General features: G+C 36.9%; 12 protein-coding genes and 1 pseudogene across 12 annotated transcripts; 7 read left to right on the plus strand and 6 right to left on the minus strand. All coding sequences in view use genetic code 6, as the record gives it.

The window, feature by feature from the left end:
• Window positions 1-16: 16 nt before the first annotated feature.
• On the plus strand, window positions 17-262 carry SS50377_25799 (uncharacterized protein; the record flags this gene model as incomplete). The annotated part of the gene is made up of 1 exon (XM_067909627.1): window positions 17-262. One exon carries the CDS (start codon window positions 17-19, stop codon window positions 260-262), a length of 246 nt encoding a protein of 81 aa, XP_067762383.1.
• Window positions 263-434: 172 nt separating this feature from the next.
• SS50377_25800 (Dynein light chain) lies at window positions 435-704 on the plus strand (the record flags this gene model as incomplete). Its single annotated transcript, XM_067909628.1, has 1 exon — window positions 435-704. One exon carries the CDS (start codon window positions 435-437, stop codon window positions 702-704), a length of 270 nt encoding a protein of 89 aa, XP_067762384.1.
• A 79-nt stretch (window positions 705-783) lies between these two features.
• Window positions 784-1,461, plus strand: SS50377_25801 (uncharacterized protein; the record flags this gene model as incomplete). Its single annotated transcript, XM_067909629.1, has 1 exon — window positions 784-1,461. The coding sequence occupies one exon, from the start codon at window positions 784-786 to the stop codon at window positions 1,459-1,461; it is 678 nt and encodes a 225-aa protein (XP_067762385.1).
• Window positions 1,462-1,739: 278 nt separating this feature from the next.
• Window positions 1,740-2,654, minus strand: SS50377_25802 (putative methyltransferase; the record flags this gene model as incomplete). The annotated part of the gene is made up of 1 exon (XM_067909630.1): window positions 1,740-2,654. One exon carries the CDS (start codon window positions 2,652-2,654, stop codon window positions 1,740-1,742), a length of 915 nt encoding a protein of 304 aa, XP_067762386.1.
• Window positions 2,655-3,049: 395 nt separating this feature from the next.
• On the plus strand, window positions 3,050-4,039 carry SS50377_25803 (Serpin 1; the record flags this gene model as incomplete). Its single annotated transcript, XM_067909631.1, has 1 exon — window positions 3,050-4,039. One exon carries the CDS (start codon window positions 3,050-3,052, stop codon window positions 4,037-4,039), a length of 990 nt encoding a protein of 329 aa, XP_067762387.1.
• Window positions 4,040-5,728: 1,689 nt separating this feature from the next.
• SS50377_25804 (putative methyltransferase) lies at window positions 5,729-6,643 on the plus strand (the record flags this gene model as incomplete). Its single annotated transcript, XM_067909632.1, has 1 exon — window positions 5,729-6,643. One exon carries the CDS (start codon window positions 5,729-5,731, stop codon window positions 6,641-6,643), a length of 915 nt encoding a protein of 304 aa, XP_067762388.1.
• Window positions 6,644-6,921: 278 nt separating this feature from the next.
• On the minus strand, window positions 6,922-7,599 carry SS50377_25805 (uncharacterized protein; the record flags this gene model as incomplete). The annotated part of the gene is made up of 1 exon (XM_067909633.1): window positions 6,922-7,599. The coding sequence occupies one exon, from the start codon at window positions 7,597-7,599 to the stop codon at window positions 6,922-6,924; it is 678 nt and encodes a 225-aa protein (XP_067762389.1).
• A 79-nt stretch (window positions 7,600-7,678) lies between these two features.
• On the minus strand, window positions 7,679-7,948 carry SS50377_25806 (Dynein light chain; the record flags this gene model as incomplete). Its single annotated transcript, XM_067909634.1, has 1 exon — window positions 7,679-7,948. The coding sequence occupies one exon, from the start codon at window positions 7,946-7,948 to the stop codon at window positions 7,679-7,681; it is 270 nt and encodes an 89-aa protein (XP_067762390.1).
• A 172-nt stretch (window positions 7,949-8,120) lies between these two features.
• Window positions 8,121-8,366, minus strand: SS50377_25807 (uncharacterized protein; the record flags this gene model as incomplete). The annotated part of the gene is made up of 1 exon (XM_067909635.1): window positions 8,121-8,366. One exon carries the CDS (start codon window positions 8,364-8,366, stop codon window positions 8,121-8,123), a length of 246 nt encoding a protein of 81 aa, XP_067762391.1.
• Window positions 8,367-8,388: 22 nt separating this feature from the next.
• Window positions 8,389-9,345, minus strand: SS50377_25808 (ABC transporter family protein; annotated as a pseudogene).
• Window positions 9,346-9,738: 393 nt separating this feature from the next.
• On the plus strand, window positions 9,739-10,107 carry SS50377_25809 (TB2/DP1 and transmembrane domain-containing protein; the record flags this gene model as incomplete). Its single annotated transcript, XM_067909636.1, has 1 exon — window positions 9,739-10,107. One exon carries the CDS (start codon window positions 9,739-9,741, stop codon window positions 10,105-10,107), a length of 369 nt encoding a protein of 122 aa, XP_067762392.1.
• A 138-nt stretch (window positions 10,108-10,245) lies between these two features.
• Window positions 10,246-10,719, minus strand: SS50377_25810 (Pominin domain-containing protein; the record flags this gene model as incomplete). The annotated part of the gene is made up of 1 exon (XM_067909637.1): window positions 10,246-10,719. One exon carries the CDS (start codon window positions 10,717-10,719, stop codon window positions 10,246-10,248), a length of 474 nt encoding a protein of 157 aa, XP_067762393.1.
• Window positions 10,720-11,040: 321 nt separating this feature from the next.
• On the plus strand, window positions 11,041-26,256 carry SS50377_25811 (Dynein heavy chain; the record flags this gene model as incomplete). The annotated part of the gene is made up of 1 exon (XM_067909638.1): window positions 11,041-26,256. One exon carries the CDS (start codon window positions 11,041-11,043, stop codon window positions 26,254-26,256), a length of 15,216 nt encoding a protein of 5,071 aa, XP_067762394.1.
• Window positions 26,257-26,269: the final 13 nt, after the last annotated feature.

Raw genomic sequence — 26,269 nt, forward strand, 5'->3', positions numbered from 1 at the left:
CGACTGCACTGCCAGAATGAGCCTCTCGGACTCGGTCGCGGCTTTCAAGCAGTCCGTGCGCTGCAACGTCTGCGAAGCCCAGTTCACAGATCAGGTGTCTTTCCTGAAGCACCTCGAGAGCGCCGACCACCGCCGCCAAGTGGGCATGCCGACGCTGGTCCCCCGCAAGCCGACCCTTCGCGACTTGCGGACGTTCCTCACGGGGACGGAGGGAAGGTACGGCGACGCCCAGACGAAAGCGCGCACTCGGGTAACCCAGTGATGGGCCAATCGCCAGCTGCTGGTGGCGTTCCGCGTTGGCCATATCCCCGAAATAGACCCGGACAGTTTATCTTTGGTGCGCGGCGGGGAACGCAGTATTATATGATATCCCGCGCGCCATCGAAAACCACCCGGACGTTTCGCGTCTTTCCGAAATTTCCGCATCTCCAAGAATGTCTGACCGCCAAGTCACAGTCAAAAACGCCGACATGCCCGAGGAAATGCAGCAGGACGCCATCGACGCTGCCGTCCAAGCGATGGAGCGTTTCAACATCGAGAAGGATATCGCAGCATACATCAAGAAGGAGTTCGATAAGAAGCACCACCCCACCTGGCACGTCATCGTGGGCAAGAACTTCGGCTCTTACATCACCCACGAGACCAAGCGTTTCATCTACTTCTATGTAGGCCAGCTTGCCTTCCTCATCTTCAAATCCGGTTGAGTGAGAATTTATCATTTCGTTTTCCGGCCCTGGGTCCGCATACTCCCTCCACTCGTGCCTACCGCCGCCCCAGTCCTAAATGTCGCAGAAATTCCCGACGCTGTAGCTGGCCCCAGCGACCACCAAGCCGACGCCCAGACATAGCTTGACGACCAGGAATGCGCTCCGACTCAGGATCAACGAGACGCAGAAGCACCTATACGACACCCCGCACACCCAGGTGCTAGCGCTCCGGCAGTCCCAGCCTGGGAGCACGTAGCGCTTCACGCGCTCCAAGCACCAGTCGGCAATCGCCCAGATAGCTGCAATGCAGTCGAACCGCCAGGGCGCCAAGATGACGCCGAACTAGCAGGAGGAGTACCTTACGTTCCTGGTCTAGAAGGCCTTCTTCGACTACCTGAACACCCAAACTGACCTCTTCAAGGAGATAGCGCTTAAGCTGGAAGCAGCACGGGGGCAAACCTTTCAGGAATACGACAGGCTCAGCCAGCTCAAGTCTGACAACTTCTACTTACAGAAGAAACTTATTGAAATGCAGAATAGCAAGATTTACAGCAGCTGTTAGGATGTCAAAACCCTGCTTCAGAGCTGCAACAGTGACCTGATCGCGCTGCTTCAAGAGATCGGTGTGTGCAAAAAGCTATCGAAACTGGATGAGGCGGAAGCTGTCGGCAAACAGATAGAACTAATGAACCAGAAGATACAGACGGTGCAGACAGCTGTTCACTAGCTGAACAACGTGATCCAGGGCAAGTGAATAGGTTTAGCTCACTCACCCGCCCATCGATCTTCCGATAGTCCTCTCTTGGTAGTCACCGATCTCGAATTCATCGTCGGAGATCTTTCCATACGCGTCCTTCTAGAATTTCAGTGCCGCTGCCGCTCTCTAGTGATATTTTTCGTCCATTTTTGATTTTGGTGGAGATTTATTTGATAGGTCACTCTGAATCTGATTTGAAGTATACAAAATGTTCCTGACTATAAATATATTATACGAAATAGTAGCCTATGCTCTTCGGTAATTGCAGAAAACGATCACATCCACTATTTGACGTACTCCCAACACAGTAGACTGAAACTAACGTGGACATTGAGGCTGCGAACCACTCCAAACTGCGGAATCTCCACAAAATGGTCACACATCTATAGAATCTTGTCCGGGCATCCTGTGGTTTCATTCCCTAGCACGATCGCACACTTAGACGGAAACTTGAACTAGTCTAAAGATACCGACCCTGAGCACTGTTCGAGTGCTATCACGCAGTACCCTGCCTCTTTGAGAGATTTAAGTTTTTCTTATAATTCTTCCACCCGCCACTCCTCTATCACGATATGCTAGTCAGCAGTTACTGCACTACCCCTGAACACACTGTGCTCACACAATTTCAAGTCTCCTATTATCATCTTTTCTGCCCCAAAAATTTCGCTGGTACGACAAATTCCGCCCAAGTTCACTGAGTTATCCAACAGGCTACATACTGGGATGAGGCTAAATTTTTTAGGCTCTACATCAATCTTTGTTTGCTACTGGGTAGAAAAAGTAATTGGTTACAACTTCTGGTTCAGCTCTAAGATCTTTTCACTGTTTATTATAGCATTATCCCTGAGTAACTGGTTTTCTGTGAAAATTTTATGGATAGGCTGGAATGTCGGAATTTAAGTGTCAATCAGCGCAATAGCGCTAATTATTTAATCACTAACAATTATTTATGTTTTGTGGTATAATTAATTTAATGCGAAAATCGCCAAATTACGCTACTTTGATTTGTTACTAAAACAAGCATTAACTATCTACTAGGTTAGCATACTGTCTACCGCAGCATCCTGTTAAATTGTAGATATAATGATGTTGAGATATTTTATGTCGCTAAACACCAATTTATTCTGAACATAGTAATATGAAACGGCAGCTTCGAGTGCAGTTTGTGCTAGAAGTGGTAGGTTTTTCATTTATAAATATTTTAACAACTACATTGTATATTATGTATTTTTAAATTTAAGGCAAAGTGCGTTTAAAAGATAACTAATTTAAATTATCTACTTGAAATATGTAGAGTTCGAGCCAATTCTTTTATTTTAATTCTCGAAAAACTTGATTTTTTCTGATCTTATTTAGTAGATAAAAAAGTTATCGCTTTCTATTAGATTAAATAACTCAGAAATCGTTGCTGAGTTACTTTCTTCTATAAATTTATCCACTATGCAATGACGGGATAAGATGTCTGATTAGAATGATTGTTATTAAGGTACACTATAGTTTATTATTTATACTTGATATATCGTAGAATATACTATAAAAACAATTGTTAATTAATGATATATTATATAAGTTTTAGTTTATTAAAATGAATCCGACTCATATTGCAACTATTTTGCTTACTCCATTACTTAATGTAACTGATAATCTAATATTCTCTCCATTATCTTTATTACACGCACTTTCTCTACTATCTATACTTTCTGATGGGTCAGCAGCAGACGAGCTAAATAACGTATTTAACCTACAAGGATATGACCCAGCCGCGAATAAGAACTTTCATTTGGCAGCCAACATATTTATGAGGAACCTTAACCTGCTGAAGAGTAATGATGCGATGGCTGCGTTTAAGATTGATCCACAGCCACTTTTATCTGCAGAGTAAGTAAACAAATGGGTATCGGATAACACAGCAGGGATGATTCCGAAAATATTGGAGAAGATTGGAGACGAAGAAGTAATTCTGGTCTCTGCATTATATTTTAGCGGTAAATTCTAGAATGCCTTCGACCCAAGACAAACTGTTGCGGCTGATTTCTCATCATTCAACGGGAAAACGCCATGCCAGATGATGTATGCAAAGCGCCATATGGGATATGCGCGCACCAGTACAGCTCAGGTGGTGGAGCTAGAGTACGCCGATTCTGATATAGTTGCGAGGCTAATACTCCCGCTAGAGGATGGCTAGGCGGCGTTTGAGCATAGTCTATCCGAAGAAAATTTAGACGCAAAATTGCGTCCTATAGAGATAGCTCTTTAATTTCCAAAATTTGAAGTTGAATCTTCTTTAGTATTGAATGACATATTAAAGTATATAGGTGTTAGGTAAATATTTGAGAAAGTAGATTATGATAAAACTCTTGGGTCTGCTTTATAGGTCGATTAGGTTTTATAAAAATCTATTGTCAAAGTTGATGAAGAAGGAACCGTTGCTGCAAGTGCAACAGCAATTAGAATGGTAAGAATGGGAGCAAGATTACAGTAACTAGAACGGGTTATCTGTAATAAACCTTTTTGGTTTATACTTGAGAGTAGTAATAAAATAGCTTTTGTAGTAGCAGTATCAAAATTTTAATGAACATAAAATAAATTATTATTATATAATATTTGATATTACTATTTAATGACGAGTTTCTTTAGATAATTTTCAAATAGTTACTTAAGGGATCTTCCAGATACAACTTTGAAAGATATGAAAACGTTATAAGAAGGACATAATCATCTTTCTTATTAAATAATATAGAAGTAGTTGCTTTCAGAATAACCTGATTTATTAATTTTAGAATCAGCTATTAACTCACCTTCAGCGTAAATCAGAAGATTAGCAGTTTAAGCAATACTGTGCTCAAGAAACTATCTATCAGAAGATTTTATCATCAATAAATTTATTCCAGCTTTGTAATCAAAATAGGTAACGATACCTAATATACAGTAATATTATAATGATTTTATGTTAATTTAGTATTCGAAAGATAGCGCACATTTTTTGAATATTGAGGATCTATAATTTGGCCTTGCAATTTATTATTATAGTTTTTATTTATAACAAATTTAGTCAATTTCTCCAGCTTAATATTCAATTATTTGCTGTTTAGAATTAAAAAATTATTTAAAATAGTATAATATTACTAATTTAATTTAATCAATATAAGTTAGGCTTCCTGCATCAATTTTATATGTTTTATTTGACTTAGTTAAAGAACAAAATTTAATGATATAGTAGAATGTTGTAAACAAGATTTTACAGCAAACAAGTTTAGATTGTAGGTCTTAGCTTTTAAATATTTCTATATATATAGTAGAAGATAAATCTCAGTTAGTAATAGATCGGTAAACTGAGCTTGATTGTTTTATACCAAATATAAGTACTTTAAACAGTTTAAGCCAGTTTATAGTTGCTATAAAACGCAATAACTATATATTTATTAATAATAATATTGATATTTTTATTAATAACCAAAATTAGTTTCATTTTGGTACGATAATAGAATTTATATCTTTATTATCGGATACCTCAAAATAGCAACTAAGTCTATTATAGCTACCATTTTCATTCTAGTACTTTCCTAATATTGATCCTTTGATAAGTGAATACACTGATGAATTATTCCTTTAGATTCTATTATTAGCTAAGACACTTTCAATAACAGATGAATATTTCATTCATTTCTGCAACCGTGCACGTTAAATAGAAGGGCCAACCTAATTTATTGCAAGTATTTATTAAATTATTATTAATCTAGCTAATTCATAATTACGATTATTGTGCCATGAATTTGCAAATATTTTTACATCGATTCTTGAATTTTGTTAAAAATTTCCAGCATATTCGTATATTTATACTGGTTTTTAAAAAGATATCCAATTATCTCCTATATACATCAATATCTTGTTTTCAGCTGTTCTCACCATAGCATCTCCATCAAGTGACCCATAATTTCATGAAAGTAATCTACTTGTATTACTAAGTACAAATTAATAAGCATTCTAATCAGACATCTTATCCCGTCATTGCATAGTGGATAAATTTATAGAAGAAAGTAACTCAGCAACGATTTCTGAGTTATTTAATCTAATAGAAAGCGATAACTTTTTTATCTACTAAATAAGATCAGAAAAAATCAAGTTTTTCGAGAATTAAAATAAAAGAATTGGCTCGAACTCTACATATTTCAAGTAGATAATTTAAATTAGTTATCTTTTAAACGCACTTTGCCTTAAATTTAAAAATACATAATATACAATGTAGTTGTTAAAATATTTATAAATGAAAAACCTACCACTTCTAGCACAAACTGCACTCGAAGCTGCCGTTTCATATTACTATGTTCAGAATAAATTGGTGTTTAGCGACATAAAATATCTCAACATCATTATATCTACAATTTAACAGGATGCTGCGGTAGACAGTATGCTAACCTAGTAGATAGTTAATGCTTGTTTTAGTAACAAATCAAAGTAGCGTAATTTGGCGATTTTCGCATTAAATTAATTATACCACAAAACATAAATAATTGTTAGTGATTAAATAATTAGCGCTATTGCGCTGATTGACACTTAAATTCCGACATTCCAGCCTATCCATAAAATTTTCACAGAAAACCAGTTACTCAGGGATAATGCTATAATAAACAGTGAAAAGATCTTAGAGCTGAACCAGAAGTTGTAACCAATTACTTTTTCTACCCAGTAGCAAACAAAGATTGATGTAGAGCCTAAAAAATTTAGCCTCATCCCAGTATGTAGCCTGTTGGATAACTCAGTGAACTTGGGCGGAATTTGTCGTACCAGCGAAATTTTTGGGGCAGAAAAGATGATAATAGGAGACTTGAAATTGTGTGAGCACAGTGTGTTCAGGGGTAGTGCAGTAACTGCTGACTAGCATATCGTGATAGAGGAGTGGCGGGTGGAAGAATTATAAGAAAAACTTAAATCTCTCAAAGAGGCAGGGTACTGCGTGATAGCACTCGAACAGTGCTCAGGGTCGGTATCTTTAGACTAGTTCAAGTTTCCGTCTAAGTGTGCGATCGTGCTAGGGAATGAAACCACAGGATGCCCGGACAAGATTCTATAGATGTGTGACCATTTTGTGGAGATTCCGCAGTTTGGAGTGGTTCGCAGCCTCAATGTCCACGTTAGTTTCAGTCTACTGTGTTGGGAGTACGTCAAATAGTGGATGTGATCGTTTTCTGCAATTACCGAAGAGCATAGGCTACTATTTCGTATAATATATTTATAGTCAGGAACATTTTGTATACTTCAAATCAGATTCAGAGTGACCTATCAAATAAATCTCCACCAAAATCAAAAATGGACGAAAAATATCACTAGAGAGCGGCAGCGGCACTGAAATTCTAGAAGGACGCGTATGGAAAGATCTCCGACGATGAATTCGAGATCGGTGACTACCAAGAGAGGACTATCGGAAGATCGATGGGCGGGTGAGTGAGCTAAACCTATTCACTTGCCCTGGATCACGTTGTTCAGCTAGTGAACAGCTGTCTGCACCGTCTGTATCTTCTGGTTCATTAGTTCTATCTGTTTGCCGACAGCTTCCGCCTCATCCAGTTTCGATAGCTTTTTGCACACACCGATCTCTTGAAGCAGCGCGATCAGGTCACTGTTGCAGCTCTGAAGCAGGGTTTTGACATCCTAACAGCTGCTGTAAATCTTGCTATTCTGCATTTCAATAAGTTTCTTCTGTAAGTAGAAGTTGTCAGACTTGAGCTGGCTGAGCCTGTCGTATTCCTGAAAGGTTTGCCCCCGTGCTGCTTCCAGCTTAAGCGCTATCTCCTTGAAGAGGTCAGTTTGGGTGTTCAGGTAGTCGAAGAAGGCCTTCTAGACCAGGAACGTAAGGTACTCCTCCTGCTAGTTCGGCGTCATCTTGGCGCCCTGGCGGTTCGACTGCATTGCAGCTATCTGGGCGATTGCCGACTGGTGCTTGGAGCGCGTGAAGCGCTACGTGCTCCCAGGCTGGGACTGCCGGAGCGCTAGCACCTGGGTGTGCGGGGTGTCGTATAGGTGCTTCTGCGTCTCGTTGATCCTGAGTCGGAGCGCATTCCTGGTCGTCAAGCTATGTCTGGGCGTCGGCTTGGTGGTCGCTGGGGCCAGCTACAGCGTCGGGAATTTCTGCGACATTTAGGACTGGGGCGGCGGTAGGCACGAGTGGAGGGAGTATGCGGACCCAGGGCCGGAAAACGAAATGATAAATTCTCACTCAACCGGATTTGAAGATGAGGAAGGCAAGCTGGCCTACATAGAAGTAGATGAAACGCTTGGTCTCGTGGGTGATGTAAGAGCCGAAGTTCTTGCCCACGATGACGTGCCAGGTGGGGTGGTGCTTCTTATCGAACTCCTTCTTGATGTATGCTGCGATATCCTTCTCGATGTTGAAACGCTCCATCGCTTGGACGGCAGCGTCGATGGCGTCCTGCTGCATTTCCTCGGGCATGTCGGCGTTTTTGACTGTGACTTGGCGGTCAGACATTCTTGGAGATGCGGAAATTTCGGAAAGACGCGAAACGTCCGGGTGGTTTTCGATGGCGCGCGGGATATCATATAATACTGCGTTCCCCGCCGCGCGCCAAAGATAAACTGTCCGGGTCTATTTCGGGGATATGGCCAACGCGGAACGCCACCAGCAGCTGGCGATTGGCCCATCACTGGGTTACCCGAGTGCGCGCTTTCGTCTGGGCGTCGCCGTACCTTCCCTCCGTCCCCGTGAGGAACGTCCGCAAGTCGCGAAGGGTCGGCTTGCGGGGGACCAGCGTCGGCATGCCCACTTGGCGGCGGTGGTCGGCGCTCTCGAGGTGCTTCAGGAAAGACACCTGATCTGTGAACTGGGCTTCGCAGACGTTGCAGCGCACGGACTGCTTGAAAGCCGCGACCGAGTCCGAGAGGCTCATTCTGGCAGTGCAGTCGAATTCGTCACATCATCCCGATCGCCAGGTTCATCCGCCGCCTCATCCCGCCGCTGAGCTGGCCGACCCGGCAGGACAGCTTCTCCCCCAGGCCCAGGCACTCGCCAATCCGGGACGCCTCGTGGGGGTCCACGCCCTTGATCCGCGCGAAGAACTCCAGATGTTGCAGAACCGTGAGACTCGGCAGGTACACGTCGTCCTGGAGGCACAGCCCCATAGCTTGCGCGGCGTGTGCGATGGGGACTAGGCCCACGCTCACGGCCCCCTGACTGGGCCTCGAGATGCCCGCCATCATCTCCACCAGAGTGGACTTCCCCGCCCCGCTGGAGCCGAGGAGGCCGAAGATCTCGTTGCAAGCGGACAGCGTTACGTCCCGTACTGCTATCTGGGGGCCGTAGTGCTTCTGCACGTTCACGGCCGTGATTGCCTATACAGGGCAGCCGCCGGCGACGCGCTCCCGCTCCAGCTGCACGTCGCAATCCATGTCGTCGTTCCGGACTGCCCTGTCGTGGGCGGACTGCGTTAGGGCGTCGGCGACTCGTCCCGGCAGGCCCAGCACGGGAATCTGAGAAGCAACTGGTCGGACGCAGTTGCCGCTCTCATACATCTAGGCCGCCCGGCTCTAGTAACTCAGGTATCCTGCCAGGTGCATAAGGACGGTGGCTACGAGAATACAGGCGCTCTCGACCAGGCATCCCACGATCAGGCGGACCTCTACGGACCCGATCTTCCCACTGCTCCCTGCCAGCAGAAACAGCGAATTTAGCGCTAGCTACGGTGTGAGGAACTCCCAGGCGCGCAGCCTGTAGTTCTCATAGTGCCCGAACGCCAGAGAGGCAAGGGCCTGCACAAGAACAAGGACGAAGCCAAACAGCAAACCCACTGAGGCGTTGCGGAACACCGAGAGCAGCGCGGCGCATGCCACCTGGCAGAGCACACTGGTGGCCAGCAGAAGTACCGCGAGCTGGAATGCTGCCACATATACCACGAGAGATGTGATGACCTTGTTAATTACATGGTTGGTTTTTCTGTGAAATATAAATTTTATAGAATCTTTATAGCTTAAAACTATTGGATATGCTAATATTTTAAATACCTATTCACAATTTATTTTACATATTAATTCTGCTTTACTAGTTTATAAAATAAATATTTTAACAAATTTAATAATTTGCGTTGATAATAAATATTTATTAGTAAAACTTAATAAGTAAAATTATAATATATATTTAAATTAGTAGCGATACTAGAATAAATTGATCGTAAGTAATTAGCTTTAAATTTGTTTCAAAATGCTTATTTGGAAAAATTATTACAAAATATATTATAATCAATAAATTTTAAATAAAAGTTAATAATGTCGCTAGTTATTTTTGCTACAAAGACGTTTATTTCAATTTCAGCAATATTTCAGTCAATTAAAGCATTATAAAATCATAATACAGAAGAGATGGTAGCATTTTGGTTAGTATTTGGAATGTTTACTGTTTTTGAGGGATTTTATCTACAAGCACTTGTACCTTTATATGATTATATTAAGCTACTATTCTTATGTTGGTTGTTGTTTTCAGGTGGTAAAGGTGTATTTTTGTAAAAAGTTTTAGTCCCTCACCTAACAAAAATAGAATAAGCTATTGAGGATTCAGACGCTAGGAATGCAATATAAAACAGACTAAAAATATTTACTATAGCTGTTATTAAAAAAATTAAATTTCTTATTGAGTGATAAAATTGGTTTTATTCTGATTGTTTACTTATGTATTGAAATAATGTTGATTTGTTAACAATTTACAAGATCAAAGATTTATAACTATTAAGTATATAAAACAATAATAAGAGTATACTATAATTTGCTTAATTCTTATCATTCATTAACTTTCGCCTTAATTCTTCTTAAAACATTTGCTAAATCTGCCTAGTTAGGATTTTTCTGCTCTGCAAATAGTCCATTTGTACATTCTTCTAATTAGTTCATTAAAGCTTGGATTTCACATTCTTTTTCACGTTAAATATATTTAATTTCTCCTGTTTTACTAGTAACTATATCTTATAACTCATCTATCTAAGCATTAAGTTCAGAAATAGTTACTTTCTATTATAATACCATATGCTCTAATTTTTACTAAAGTTATGTAATATTGTTATTTAACTAAGCATTATCTGTGTCCAATGTACTTACACGATTCTATGCGAATTTGTTAAATTATTCTAGTGGCTATTCTTCCAGTATAAGTGTAGGGATATTCGGGAAGTATTAATTATTCATAGTATCTCTAGTTGATGCTTAAATTTCCATTGTGGTAATAGAAGCCTAAAGGGATTCATAGGTATTGCGCATTTGCACTAGAATGTATGATACATTATTATAATATATTTTTAATATTAATTAAAACAGTAAAATGAAAAATAAATCATATATTCCGAAATAGCTCGGGTAGATTAATGATATTGATAAAGAGATTAACTTAAGATTAAAATAACTAGAAAAGGACACAATTGATCTTAATGGAATCAAATATAAATTAGAAGACTTAAAAAACAAATGAGTAAATTTTATATAATATGATATGTTTATTCATAAAGTTATATTTAAACATATAAATATTCCTTATATATTATTACTAGGGAGATAGATAAAATTTCCCATTCCGCAAAATTGATGGAATAGCTCTATATGTTTATTTCAAAATCTGTGGCAACTATATCTGGTTAAGAATTACCAGAATAGTAACCATAGGATACTACAGTTGCACTGTAGAGATTTGTTACACCAATTGAACCATAGAACCATGTTCTTTTAGTTTATTTTGAATCAGATAAACTTTTTATCGAGAATTCCCTCTCACGTACAGGAGTGGACCATGTTTTTTATTTATTAAGGAAAAACACATTTGATATCGAAAATTTGATGTAAACTACCTAAGCTGGTCTAGTATCTGGCTAGGTTGTAGATTAACTTCTCCTTGTTATGAACTAAGTATACGGACCTTGGATCAAACTTTCAAATGATTGGCCAAAGACAGTCAAAGAGGAATTTGTTAATCATTTAGAGCGTTATTTATCTTCAGTTACTGAAGCTGCTTTCTTACTGAAAAAGCGAACTGTACTTTATGTCCCATATTTTGATCAGGATCCATAAGAATAGTCTCGAAACAAAGATTTAATTCCGCGCTTAGAGTCACTAGTCGTTCATTGGACACGCTAGATTAAAGAGCTTATTTCTGGGGTTCATTCTGGAACTAACGCAGAAGAATCAAATGCAACATCAACACTTCATAATAATTATTATACCTTCCCTCTTCTTTTAAATCCTCTTACTGAGATAGAATATTGGCGTAGAAGAAATTCAGATTTATAGTCTGTTATATCGTAATTACAAACAAAGTCTCTTTAAAATATCGTATAAACATTGAAATTGGCCAATTCACATTATGCAGGTCAATTTTAAGAACTTTAGAATTAAATTTAGTAAAAAACTATTGAGGCTAACAACAATCTAACAAATCTTTAACTAATTGAAGAGTCTTGTGTTAAATTAAACAGTTCGAACCTCCCTTCTGAAATTACAGAAATTCTACCAACATTACTTGAATAAGTAGTCATAATTAGTTAAAATAGTGTTTATTACGCTAAAGAAAGTAATTTATCCAGCTTACTTAGAAGAGTGGCGAATGCTGTTGTTAACGCATCTGCTGATTATATTTAAGTTTCTGACGTTTTTGAAAATGATGCTTTGAATTCAGTTCATAGGTTGTTAGAGTGTAGATAGCTAACGAATCAATTTAATAATTTATATGCTGAATTGTGTAGCAGAGATGCAAGTTCATGGAAATATGATAGTAGCGTTGTTGCAAGTTGTGAAGCTTTTGGTTAAAGGTGTGTAGACTTACTTGAAGTTTGTTAGGATAGACTTTAGTTCGTAAGACCTTAAGCTTTGTTAACTAGTAATGTTGGCATTATTAAGAGAATTAAAGTCGAGATGAATCAAGAGAATTAACAAAAAAATAATGCACTAGTTAAGATTTTGGCAAATATTGGTAAAGTTATTGGTGAAGCAGAAGAAAAAAGTTAAAGTAATATTTAGGAATATGAGAGTGGAGATTATCTATTACCTAAGTTTAGTGGCAGTTAAGGTCAAATTATTAGAAAGTCTATTAAAGAGATGATGAGAACATACAATAAGTCACTGAAAACTCTTTAAACTGTTAAATACAATCATTTAGACGTGAAATCTAGCCAATGGCACGAAGATATTGCCGCTTATAGAAGTGGTGTGAAAGACTTAACTGTTTTTGCGGAAAATATAATGAGAACAAGTTTCAGTTAAGCACAACACTCTGTTATTGATTCTTGTAGTGTTTTAGAAGCTTTTAATCATTTAGCCTCTCGTCCTGCATTTAAAAATTCAGTGAATAAAAGAATTTTGGATACCGTCCGTCTTTTCATTGACAGAGTTAATTAATTAAAATCTCAATTCGAAACTTTACGCTCTAGTACTGCTTAAAATACTCAATAGGGAGCTTAAACAACAACAATTTAATTAAATGCAATTTTATCGCATTAGATTTATATGCCTTCTAAAGGTTCCTATGCTTTGTCAATTAAGAGATTTTTGAGTTAATTAGAATCGGATTGGGATGCAATTACTGCATCATTTTGGTTACCTGCGGGAACAAAGTAAGCCGCTTTAGATTATTTAGCTAATGAGGTTAAAACAGGTGTTACAAAATCAAAGGATACAACTCAATCTCGTGATACTTAAGATGCAATAGAGGCTTATGCTAGAGCTAGATATTTGTTTGAAAATTAAGTAACATTAACTTATTAATAATGGGTCAAATCTTTAACCACTGATTTACCTGAAGTTGATGGTAAAAAGAGAACTTTAGATTCTTTATTAGAAGATTCTATTATTTAATTAGTTCCTACGAACAAATTCGGTATTGATAACAAATCAACAGATTTAAATTTGACATTGTTATTAAATGTTTTAAAAGTTCATTTTCCTCCTGAAATCGACTAGGCTATTAAAGAGTTTGCTTTTTGGAAATAAATGAGTTATACAGTTAATGATACCGTATAAGATCTATTCAATAAAAGAAATGTTTTACACCAACGTAAATAGCTTGTTAGTTAATGTGTTATGGAAATTAATAATGTTATTGAGAATCTTAAATTTGAAGAAATCAATCTATTTAAGTCTAGATTATCAAACTTAGCTAATTCTATATAACCTGCCTATACCACGTTTGGATGGAATACAAGAGGAATTTTATAACATATTTCCTCTTATAGAAGATAAGCAGTTGAAACATATGAACTCACATGTATTTTCCACGAAAAATCGAAGCTAATTGACGATTCTATTAAATAGCTGTCATAAATTAATCTTGTATAGTTAAAGAATTCTTAAAAATAATTTACTCCTTCTGAGTTTAAGAACCTGTAAATATAGCAGATCAAGACCTCTGTTGAGAAAATTCATTGTACTCTTGAAAATACACTTAATGCACTTTGTGCCTGTTATGAAATCTTCAGGTCAGATGGTGAAGATGTATAAAGAGAATGGATTAATTATATTTCCGAGGTTGATAAAAGAGTGGAATAAGCACTTATTTAAATGCTGATATAGAGTTTTGAAGATTTTGCATTTTAGTCTACAGGACGGCGTTCAAAACCGTCAGATCAATAATAATTTAACACATATAAGCCTGATGTACAAAGTCTATTTAAGTTAAGTTTAGAATTAAACAAAGAGACGTAAAAACCTGCGTTGAAGCCAAATAGCTCTGATTTATATAGCTCTGTTAGGGAAGTGCTTCAAAATATTGTTGTCAAAGTTATTACTGATATTTAAAGATTGCCACAAAGTCTTAAAATCAAGGAAATTGCTCTTAGAAAAATTAAGAGATAGGAAGCGTTGGAAAAAGCTACATCTCGTATTGAACAGAGAAAACGTGAAGGGTTACCAACAACCGATAACGACTTAGCTGAAATCATGTAAGAAGTCACAGGGTGGGACTGCCTCCCAGATCCTAACTACAGTGTTAAGGAGGACTATATCAATATTTTCGACTTCTTAACTCCTTATTTCACAGAAGATAAGTCAAAAATGCTATTTTAAAGGCTCAAATCAGGTACAAATCCCAAAGAGCAACTGGAATCAGTCGTCGGATGGATTCTTGTATATTTTGCATAATCTGGAATTGAAGCCGAAAGATGGTTAAATAATTACGTCAAATACCAAGATTTATGGTAAGAAGATGTTCAAAAGTACCACTTAAAACACAACTTGCTCAATAAACCGCTTTAAGAATTCGATGAATCCATTAAGTACTTTGATAATTTAGCATCTTAAGTTTAAAATGAAGATAACTATGTTTCTGTTAAAGCAATTTTCTTGGATGCAAATTCTTTCAAATTGGACCTCATTAAAAAAGCTCACGAATTCCATAATACTTTAGTAAAAGTCCTACAAGATAACACGCTAGCAGATCTTGACATGATCGTAAACGATCTTTAGGACATCTGTGATTCAGTTTCAAAGGCATCATAGTCTATCGATGATCTATAAAATCAAATAAAGAAGCTTGAAGAAGCTAAAAAATACTTGGAGGCAATTGACGAGAAAGTATAACCCATGGGTAAGAAACTCGAACTTTTGGCGTAGTTGGAGGCTGAAATTCCGGCAGAAAAAGTGTAATCTGCAAACAAGTTAATGGATTAAATTGAGGCAGCAAAGCGCTCAATTGAAGAGGGAATTCAACAGATTAGTAGAGACAAGAACAAGTTTAGGGACCAAACTCAATAAGATTCTGCGAAATTGTCATCTGATTCATCTGAATTGCGCAAGGAGTTGATGGCTGACGGCCCATTTAGGCACAATGTGGTATAGAAAGACCATACATTGCCTGTAGGTGAAAATGATATTATTCAGGCAACCCGATTATTGAATAAGTTCAAGAACAAATATGATGATTTACTCTCCTAAAAAGATACTGTAGACCACGGCTTGAGTGTTTTTGGTAATGAATTTAGGGATATGAAGGATATTAATGCCATAAATGTAACAATCACGTAGCTTCGATAGGTTTGGGATATATAATAAGAGTGGTTTAACTTTTACGAAAAATAGAAGCAATTGTAGCTAAATGACGTGGAGTCATAAGTTCTAGAAGATCAACATAAGAAATTGAATTTCTCGACTCGAAAATTCAATAATGAGATGAAATAATGGGAAGTTTGTGATTATATGGTCAAGAAAGCCTCTGAATTTAGACCTATTCCAGCTATTGTGCTGGACTTAACGAATAAAGCTTTGAGAGGTCGTCATTGGGCTTAAATTACAGCTGTAACTTCTGTGGAGTTGGAATTACCTATGATTGAGGATATTCCATAAGGAACAATACCGTTAGATCCTAATAGTAATTTATTCACCTTAGAGTTCATTGTTAATAGCAAATTGAAAGAATATCCAGAAGAAATTAACTAAATTTCAGGTGGAGCTACATAAGAATTGAAAATCGAATAAGGTATTAACGAAATTATTAATGATTGGAAGTATATCGAATTTTTCGTAGCACCATATGCTAGTAAAATGATAGGTGGATCATCTGGTGCAGCATAGCATTAACATTATATAATCAAGTAAACAGATGATATATTCACCAAATTAGAAGAACATACTTCATTGCTGTCTTCAATGAAAGGATAGAAGTTTGCAAAGGCGTTTGAATATCAACTTGATTGTTGGGAAAATATGTTAGGATAGATTTAAGAATCTATTGAATTAATTATATAAACATAACGCTCATGGATGTATTTGGAAAGTATTTTTGCTGCATCTGAAGATATTAGAAAGTAACTTCCCGCAGAATCTTTAATGTTTGATGAAGCAAATGAGCTTTGGAAGAGATCAATGACTAGGATTAACAAATAAAAATAGGTTCTATTATGCTTAGATTCTGTTGAAGTAAACTCTTCTAAGATTCAGCTTAAAAAATAATCTTAGATTATTAAGCATATGCTAGAAATTATTGAGACATTAGACTAAGTGCAGAAGCGTTTAGAAGATTATTTAGAGCTAAAGAGATCTTAATTTCCTAGATTTTATTTCCTTTCCAATGACGAATTATTAGAAATCTTAGCTTAATCACGTGACCCTAGAGCGGTTTAACCTCATATTAAGAAATGTTTCGACGGTATCAAAAAGCTTGATATGTCTGAAGGAAAATCTCCTGTTATAGCCTCAGGCTTGTTTGGCCTTTGTGGAGAATATGTACCATTTATTAAATCAGTTAACTGCTCTAATTCAGTTGAAGTATGGTTAAATGCTATTGAAGAAACAATGAGATCTACTCTGCGTGAAATGGCTCCTAAGTGCTTTTCTGATCTAATGTAAGATAAGTTACCTCTCCAATTTTTCTTAGGTAAGTGGCCTGGCCAGTTGACTACGTCTGCTGGTTAGATGAAATGGACTCTTACAGTATAGACAGCTCTCCAATCTGGGCAAAAATATCTTAATCAGGAGTAGAACGAAGATGATGAGCCTATTGAGAATGGTGAAAGGCCTGGCATGAAAGAGTGTTTAGAAACTGTCAGAAGAAATTTAAAGAATGCAAGAAAGCTTTCGATATTATTCTTAAACAAGCTTACAGAAATTGTTAGATCAACACCGACAGAAATTTCCGAAAAAGTTCCATCCCAAATACCTGCAATTTTCAAACCAAACTATATGCATAATTTAGTCACTAACAAAACTAGAGCCCATATTACTCTTGAAGTACACAACCGTGATATTATTGAAGAACTTTATCATGCTAAAATTTGGAATGATAAATGTTTCGAATGGTTAAGTCAATTGAAATTCTATTTGATTACTGATAAGAAAAAAGATGATAAAGCAGAAGAACCATATATTTTATGTAGATAAACTAGTACAGAACTTAAATATTAGTATGAATATATCAACAATAGCGGTAGACTTGTTGTTACACCACTTACTGATAGATGCTACATTACTATTACATCCTCAATGGAGATATAGAAAGGAACATTGCCCTAAGGTCCAGCTGGTACAGGTAAAACAGAGACAGTTAAAGATCTTACTAAGGGTTTAGGTATATTATGTGTCGTATTTAATTGTTCTGATGGTTTAGACTTTAAATCTCTTGGAAGATTATTATCAGGATTATGTTAATCTGGTGCTTGGTCATGCTTCGACGAATTCAATCGTCTTTTACCTGATGTTTTATCAGTCGTTGCTTAGTAGATTAACTCTATTTTATAAGCGGTTTCTAGAGACGTATCAAAGTTCATGTTTGAAGGCCGTGAAATTCCTTTAAATAATAATATTAATGTATGTATCACTATGAATCCAGGCTACGCTGGCCGCTCTGAATTACCTGAAAATTTATAGTAACTTTTTAGACCTATTTCTATGGTTGTACCTGATATGAGATTAATTTCAGAGGTCATGATTTATTCTGAAGGCTTTACTACAGCTCGTATATTAGGGTAGAAACTAACCTCTTTATTTGCTCTTTGTAATCTTTAACTTTCTAAGCAGTCTCATTATGATTGGACACTGCGTTCACTGAAAGCTATCTTAGTTGCTGCTGGCTCATTAAGAAGATCATATCCTCTTTATTCTGAAGATGTAGTACTCATGCGTGCTATGCAATTCTCAACTGAGCCCAAGCTTATTAAAGCTGATTAACCTTTATTCAGAGGTTTAGTCAGTGATTTGTTCCCAGGTTTAGAGCTCTCTGAAGTATCATATGGTTTACTAGATGCTGCCATTGATATGGAATTCCATATTCGAAATTTATTTTTCAATTCTAGATAGAAAGAAAAAGTATTGTAACTTTATGAAGCTAAATCTGGACGTCATGGTGTAATGCTTATAGGAAAATCGGGCGGTTCTAAAACTTTAGTGTATGAAATTTTAGCTGCTGCTGAAATAAGATGTTATAGAGCTTATGTTGAATCATGTGATTCTAAGAGTGCATTTAAAAATCCGTATAGTTTACTCATTAAGCATGCTATAGAGGCTAATAATTTAAAGAACATTGACATTTTCTTAAAAGTTGTTTATAATGATCATTTAGGTAATGATAAAGTTCTTTCGGAACGTAACTTTTTCATCAAAACGTTATATTGGTTCAGAGATAACTCCAAGATTGAAGACCATGGTAATAATAAAAAGGTAACGTTAGTTACTGCAAATAATAATCCCGAACCTATTTATGACTAAACTAAGGCAACTATGCATGATGTTTAATATCCTACTACAATTTCATATATTAATCCCAAGTCTTTAGACTTGAATTAATTATATGGTGCCATGGATCTATCAACAATGGAATGGGTAGATGGTGTCGTATCTAATATTTTACGTTCAACTTCACAAGAATCTTAAAATGGGCAAGCATTTGGGGCTTACACAGTAGAATAGTTATAATAAATTGCAAAAGATACTAAAGATTTCAGATATGACTTTATCTAAAATTTAGTCAGATTTAAATGTTACTGGGTCATGTATGATGGTCCTGTCGATACTTTGTGGATTGAGTCTTAGAATTCTGTGCTCGATGATTCCAAGGTTTTGACATTGGTAAATGGGGAGCGTATCGCTTTTCCTAGTTAAATTTCCATGTTATTTGAAGCTAACGATCTTGATGTAGCTTCACCAGCTACTGTTTCACGCTGTGGTTAATGCTATTTCGATTTGAATGATGTTAATTGGGAATGGTAATATTGGCAATGGGTTGAGGCGAAATATAAAAATAGTGGTTCGGTCCAAAATTTAACAAACGAAGCAAAGTAAATTGTTGTTGAAGTTTTAGAAAGCTTTGCTGCCAAGGTCCTCAGAAAATTGTTCTTATTAAAGACCAACGATGAATTGCCTTAAATTATTCCTCAGGCAGATTATGCTATTGTTCGCATGTTCATTCATTTATTTGAGGCATTCTGTGCTGATTACAATGGTTTAGAAATTATTCAGGGTGAAGAAGCGTAAGTTAATCGTGTATTAGAAATGATCATCATATTTAGCGTAGTCTGGGCATTTGGTGGTTCTTTAACACCATAAGGTAGAAAGAATTTCGATATCGCTGTTAGAGAGCTTGATGGCAGTTTACCGGCCACTGATTCTGTATTTGAGTATCGTGTTGATTTCGGAAAGAAATAATGGATCCACTGGAATGATTCTGTTCCTAAAAACTGGAGGCCTGCTCCTGGTATACCAATTTATGCAGCAATTGTTCCAACGGTTGATACTGTTAGGACGGAGTATATAATGAAGACGCTATTATTGTAAGAAAATCTTTATTATCTTCAGAAGAAACATTATATTACATTGGCTGGAACTAATGAATATACTACCAACTTTGGTACTTTATTATTTGGTACATCGGGTACTGGTAAAACCGGTATTATTAAGAATATTATTATCCCCGCATTTGATTAAGCAAATATTTTAAACTCTGCTTATGAGATATTCAATAACAAGGCTTTAGCATCGGATAGTGCTTCAGATATTGAGAAGTTTTATGTGAAAGGATTATTAGGTAAATATGATGCAGTATAGTTAGGTTTGTCTGCTTAAACATCTGCAGATAGAATCAGAGCTGTTATTGAGTCTCGATTAGGTTAAAGAGGTAATTCTTTGGCTGCTAAGGGAACTCGTTTGATGGCATTTTTAGATGACTTTAATATGCCTAGTTATGATGATTATGGTTCACAACCTTCATTAGAAACGGTTAAACTGTATGCAGAAAGAGGTTCCTGGTATAAGCAAAAGAAAACGTAATATAACTTAACAAATATATATGACGTTGATATCTTAGCTAGCATGGCTACACCAGGTGGTGGACGTAATTAGGTCTCAGGACGTATTTTATCTAAGTTCAACATTGTTTCTATTGACACACCAGCTGATTCCGTTTTGAAATCCATATTCTAAACTTTATTAAGTCTTCACTTTTAATCCTTCGACGAAACTATTAGATAGTAAATCGAATATTTAGTTTAAGCCGGCATTGAAGTATTTAATACTATTTCATCTACGCTGCTTCCTACCCCAGTTAAACCATTCTATGTATTTAATTTACGTGATCTGTCTAAGTTCTTCTTAGGTTTAATGAATGCAGATTCTGAATAGTAATCGTCGCCTGATACTATTGTTAAATTATGGGTACATGAATGTTAGAGAGTATATCAAGATAGATTATTACCTGTTGATCGTTAATGGTTCCTTGAACTATTAGGGTAAAAATTAGGTCAACACTTTAATACAACTTTAAGCAAGGTCTATACCAACAAAGAGCCTCCTATTTTTGTTGACTTCATGGAGACTACTCCAGTTCCTATTCCGTATGGAAAGGAAGGTGACGAAAAACTAGTGGGTATATTCTAAGAAGCGAATAATAGGATATCGTTAAGAAAAGTTGTAGAAGAAAAGCTTTAATATTACAACGAAACCCACCCTCCTATGGATTTAGTCTGTTTTGCGGATGCCGTTGAGCATATTTGCCGAATGACAAGAGTGCTATCACAGCCTTCTGGCCATATGCTCTTGGTCGGTACTGGAGGTTCTGGAAGAACTTCCTTGGCAAGACTTGCAGCATCAATCTAAAATCAAGATATATTTACTATTGATGTTGGTAAAAATTATAGAATTTAGGAATTCAAAGAGGATATGAAAAAATTATTCTTTACTGCTGGTGGTTCCCAAAATCAACCAGTTTGTTTCCTATTAAATGATAATTAAATATAGTATGAAGCTTATCTAGAAGACGTTAATTCTATCCTTTCTTCAGGTGAAATTCCAGGTCTTTTCAATGCCGAAGACATGTAATCTATTCGTGACATGATGTCTCCGATAGCGAAAGTTATGGGTCTGTCAGAAAACATGGACTCGTGCTACAATCTTCTCTTAAGAAGAGCTAAAGAAAATCTGCACATCGTTTTGGCATTTTCACCTTCACACGAAATGTTTAGAACACGCCTTAGAATGTATCCAGGACTGATATCATCCTGCACAATTGATCTATTCGGTGAATGGCCCATTTCTGCACTAGAAGAGGTTTCTAGTTATTTCATGCATTAATTCGTTGAATTCAAGGAATATGACATTTACGACAACGACGAATTTTCTAAAAAGCAGCCACAAACTACTGGTTAGCCGACATCTGCTAGAAAGAAGCATGAACCACTATCTTCAAGAATTGCACACTGCTTCTCACACCTACACGACTCAGCACACCAAATATATCAATAAATGATGGAAGCTACTGGAAGAAAGCTCTTTGTGACACCAGCAAATTATTTATCATTAGTCAGGCTCTACAGAACAGTTTTACTCACTCAAAAAGGTAAAATTATGTATTCCTTAACAAAGTTATAGGGTGGTGTTGGAACGCTTTTAGACACTCGTGATTTTGTTGAAACGATGCGAATCGAACTGAACGAGAAGAAAGTCGAAGTCGACAAAGCAGCAGCTGATTGTGAGCTTTTCATCAAAGAAATCGCTATTAAGCAGGAAATCGCCGACCAAAAAGCGCAACAAATCAGCAAAGACGCCGAAGTTCTCGCAGTGAAGCAGAAATAGTGCGAGGCGACCGTAGAGTTCACGAAAGAGAAATTGCAAAAAGCCGAACCTACACTGAAAGCAGCCTAGGACGCACTAGATGCACTAAACGACTCGGATATCGTCGAGGTGAAGTCCTTCAAGAAGTTCGCGAATTCGGTACAGTTGGTGCTGTTCGCGGTGATGGTTTTGCTCAAAAAGAAGCCGGATTTGGAAACCGCAAAGGCAGCGCTGAACTCGTCTTAGGTGAACTTTTTGCAGTCCCTGCGACGTTTTGACGAAAATTCGATAACAGAAGCGTAGAGCAAATAGCTAAGAAAGTACTTGTAGGACCCAAATTTCACACCAGAAACGGTAGCAAAGGCCTCTAGAGCCTGTTCAAGCATCTGCCAATGGGTGGTCGCTTTGAGCGAATATGCGACGGTGTACAGGTAGGTCAAGCCACTTTAAGACGAATATGAACGTTCTATGGCAGAATTAGCTCAATAACAGGAATTACTGCGTCTAGCACAAGAGGAATTGGCCAAAATCACTAAATAAGTCGAGCAGCTTCGTGAGGATTTCAGAAAATCGGCTGCCAAGAAAGATGAGCTTAAAAGAAGCGCAGAAGAACTAGAAACGAAGCTCCAGAGGGCCGATAAATTAGTCAATGGGCTTGCCAGCGAGCGAGAGCGTTGGACTCAGAAGATTGGTGAACTAAAGAACGATTTAAGCAAGCTTCCTGGTGATTGTCTTATTGCTAGTGCATTTATCAGTTATTCTGGTAGTTTGATTGGCAAATATAGGCGTGAATTGATGAAAAAGTGGATGGATGGAGTTATTAAGTATGAAGTTCCTTATTCGGGTTCTACATTTAACGTTGCGCACTTCTTAGCAGGTGCTGCAAATATTTTCTAATGGACGACGTTCGGCCTTCCTTCTGACAACTTCTCTGCTGAAAACGGTGTTCTGATTACTTAAACTACGAAAGCTCCGTTTATTATCGATCCTTAGCGTCAAGCTAGTAGGTGGTTGAAGAGAATGTATCAAAATGATCCCACATAGGCTGATAATGTTAAAATAACGAATATCAAGGATCCTGATCATATGAAAATTATTGAAATGGCTGTTTAGTTTGGTTAAATTGTTATTTTAGAAGATGTGGTCGAAAACGTTGATCCCTCTCTTGATCCTATTATCTAAAGATAAGTTGTTAAAAAATAAGGTAGAAATGTAATTAAAATCCGTGATAAGGATGTTGAGTTTAATGATAATTTTAGGATTTTCCTATGTTCTCGTTTGAATAATCCAGAACTCACACCAGAATTGTTTGCTAAATGTTGTATTATCAATTTCTCCGTTGTTAAGGAAGGTTTAACAGATTAATTGCTAGCATGTGTTGTTTCTAAAGAACGCCCAGAGCTAGAAGAGCAAAAGAATAAAATAGTGGTAAATACTGCTGCGATGAAGGATACTATTGTTAAGTTAGAAGATTAAATTTTGTAACTTTTATCTTCATAGGCCGAGGCTGGAGGATCAATACTCGACAATGAACCACTTATTAAGGCTCTTGAAGATTCAAAGCAAACATCCATATAGATTACCAAGGAACTCGAGTCATCTGCGATTACAGAGCGTAAAATTGATATTGCTAGACGTGGATATTAGCCTATCTCAGAACGCGCTTCGCTCTTATTCTTTGTACTTTAAGATCTTTCCACGATAGATTTCATGTATCAATTCTCATTAGATGCTTATACAAAATTATTTATTAATTCTATCGCTAATTCTTAATAGCATGATGATATCTCGGCAAGAATAAAGATTCTTAATGAATTCCATACTTATTCTGTTTACAAATTCTGTTGCAGAGGTCTATTTACTAGACATAAAGTTCTGCTATCCTTGCACATGTCAGCTAAAATTTTAGAGAACCAAGGTAAATTAAATATATAAGAATATTAATTCTTGCTGAGAGGTGGGCAAATATTCGATAAGTCATAATAACCATAGAATCCATCACCTGATTGGATCTCAGAATAAATGTGGGATAACCTTTGTGTTTTAGATAAGTTAGGAAATTTCAAAAATATTGTCCCCTAATTTGAGTAAAGATTGAAAGACTGGTACTAGAATTACTTTATTGTTACTGAGCCAGAACACGCTCCGCTTATTGGCGAATTTGAAGGAAATTTAGATGAATTACAGCGAATGTTAGTACTTAGATGTATCAGACCAGATAGATTAATCCATGCAATTAATAATTATATTGGTAATAACATTGGTATTAATTATACTTTGCCACCGCCATTTGATCTAGGATCCGCTTTAGGAGATTCTGCACCAACCATTCCACTAATCTTCATTTTATCGCCAGGAACAGACCCAACTGCTACTTTGATTAATTTCTCCAAATAAGGACGTGGTGATCGCGCAGATCGTTTGAAGATTGTTGCTTTAGGTCAAGGGTAACAAGAAATTGCTAGATAGGCATTTTATGATGGTGTTAAAAACGGATATTGGGTATTATTAGCTAACGTTCATCTTTCGTCTTCATTCTTAGAAGAATTAGAGAAAATGATTGACGATTTATCTCGGTAAAACGTCCATAAAGACTTCAGATTATGGCTATCTACAGTTGCCTCTAAGACATTCCCTATTGGTATACTTCAAAATTCTATTAAGATAACTACAGAGGCACCTGCAGGTATTCGTGCCAATTTGGCAAATGCATATAATGTTATTGAAAATTCTGTAATCAACACATTTGCCGCTTCAAATGAGGATGACGCTAAACGTTTATCTAACCCTAAGAATCCTTAATCTTTAACTATCGATTAGAAAGATATTGCGTTTAGGAAGGTTTTATTTGGTACTGCATTCTTCTATGCACAATTGGTAGAAAGAAGAAAGTTTGGAACTTTAGGTTTTAATATTAAATATCCATTTTCCTAGGCGGATTTTGAAACTAGTATTACTTTTGTAAGAAAATATATTGAAAATTATGATGTTGTTCCTTACGAAGCTATTAGATATATTGTCGCATAGATTGTGTTTGGTGGTAGGCTAATTGATGAGCTAGATAGAAGAGTTCTTATTTGTTATATTGATGAACTTTATAACGAGACTGTTTGTGGAGAAGAATAATATTAATTTTGCCCATAATATGAGTAATATTATATCCCGGCTCGAGGTTAGTTGCAAGATTATAAGGACTATATTAATTAGCTTCCAGGAACAGATCCTGCTGCATTATTTGGTTAACATAACAATGCTGATGTGTTCTCACGTAGAGTTGAATCTGCCTTATTTTTATCAGATTTGCTATCCATTTAAGGATAAGTAGAAGAACCATAGTAAAAATAGGATGAAAAAGATAAATAGTAAGAAAATGAAGAAGGTGAATAAAAGAAAGAAGAAAAGTAATCATCTACGCTATCTGCTAGAGAAGAGAGAATTATTTAAATGGCTAAAGACATAATGGCCAACCTTCCAGCTGAAATTACGAATCTTCCACCTACTATTGATCCAGCTGACCCCAACGCACCTATGCTTTCCGTTCTTTGTTAAGAAAGCGCTAGGTTCTCGCTCTTACGTGAAAAAATCTCCAATGACATGTAAGATGTGTAAAAAGGTATTAGAGGTTTAATTGGGATGAGTTAACATTTAGATGATATTGCAAATGATTTAAGCTAAAATCGATTACCTGTCTCGTGGAATTTAGTTTATAAGTCTACTAAGAGCCTAGCTCCATGGAGTAGAGATTTCACAAAGAGGGTAGAGCAATTATAAAAATGGGCTAACAGTGGTCATCCTAAATGTATGTGGCTAGGTGGATTGAGTGTACCAACTGGTTATTTAACTAGTTTGTTATAATAAGCCAGTAGAAAGACGGGAATAGCCATTGATAATTTAGAATGGGGCTTCAATATTACTACTGCATTGGATCCTGTAAGAGATATTTAAGATAGTCAAGTTCCAAAGATAGGTGATGGTGTATTTGTATATGACTTATTCTTGGAAGGTGCTGGTTGGAATATTGATAATAAGTGCCTTAAAGATTCTAACCCTATGGAATTATTTGTTCCTATGCCAGTCATTAAGTTTATTCCTTAGGAATAAAGGAAGAAATCAGTTAAGTTTAAAGCTGCATTTTATGAATGTCCAGTCTACTTTTATCCGATCCGTACGGGTACTAGAGAATAACCCAGTTTTATGCTTAATGCATGGTTAGCTGTAGGACAGAATCCCTCTGAAATGTACGTTAAAAGAGGTACTGCTTTATTGTTGAACTTAGGGGACTGATTCATTTAATTTC

This window comes from Spironucleus salmonicida, chromosome 6 (genome assembly GCF_000497125.1).
Source record: "Spironucleus salmonicida strain ATCC 50377 chromosome 6, whole genome shotgun sequence".
Lineage (NCBI taxonomy): Eukaryota > Fornicata > Diplomonadida > Hexamitidae > Spironucleus > Spironucleus salmonicida.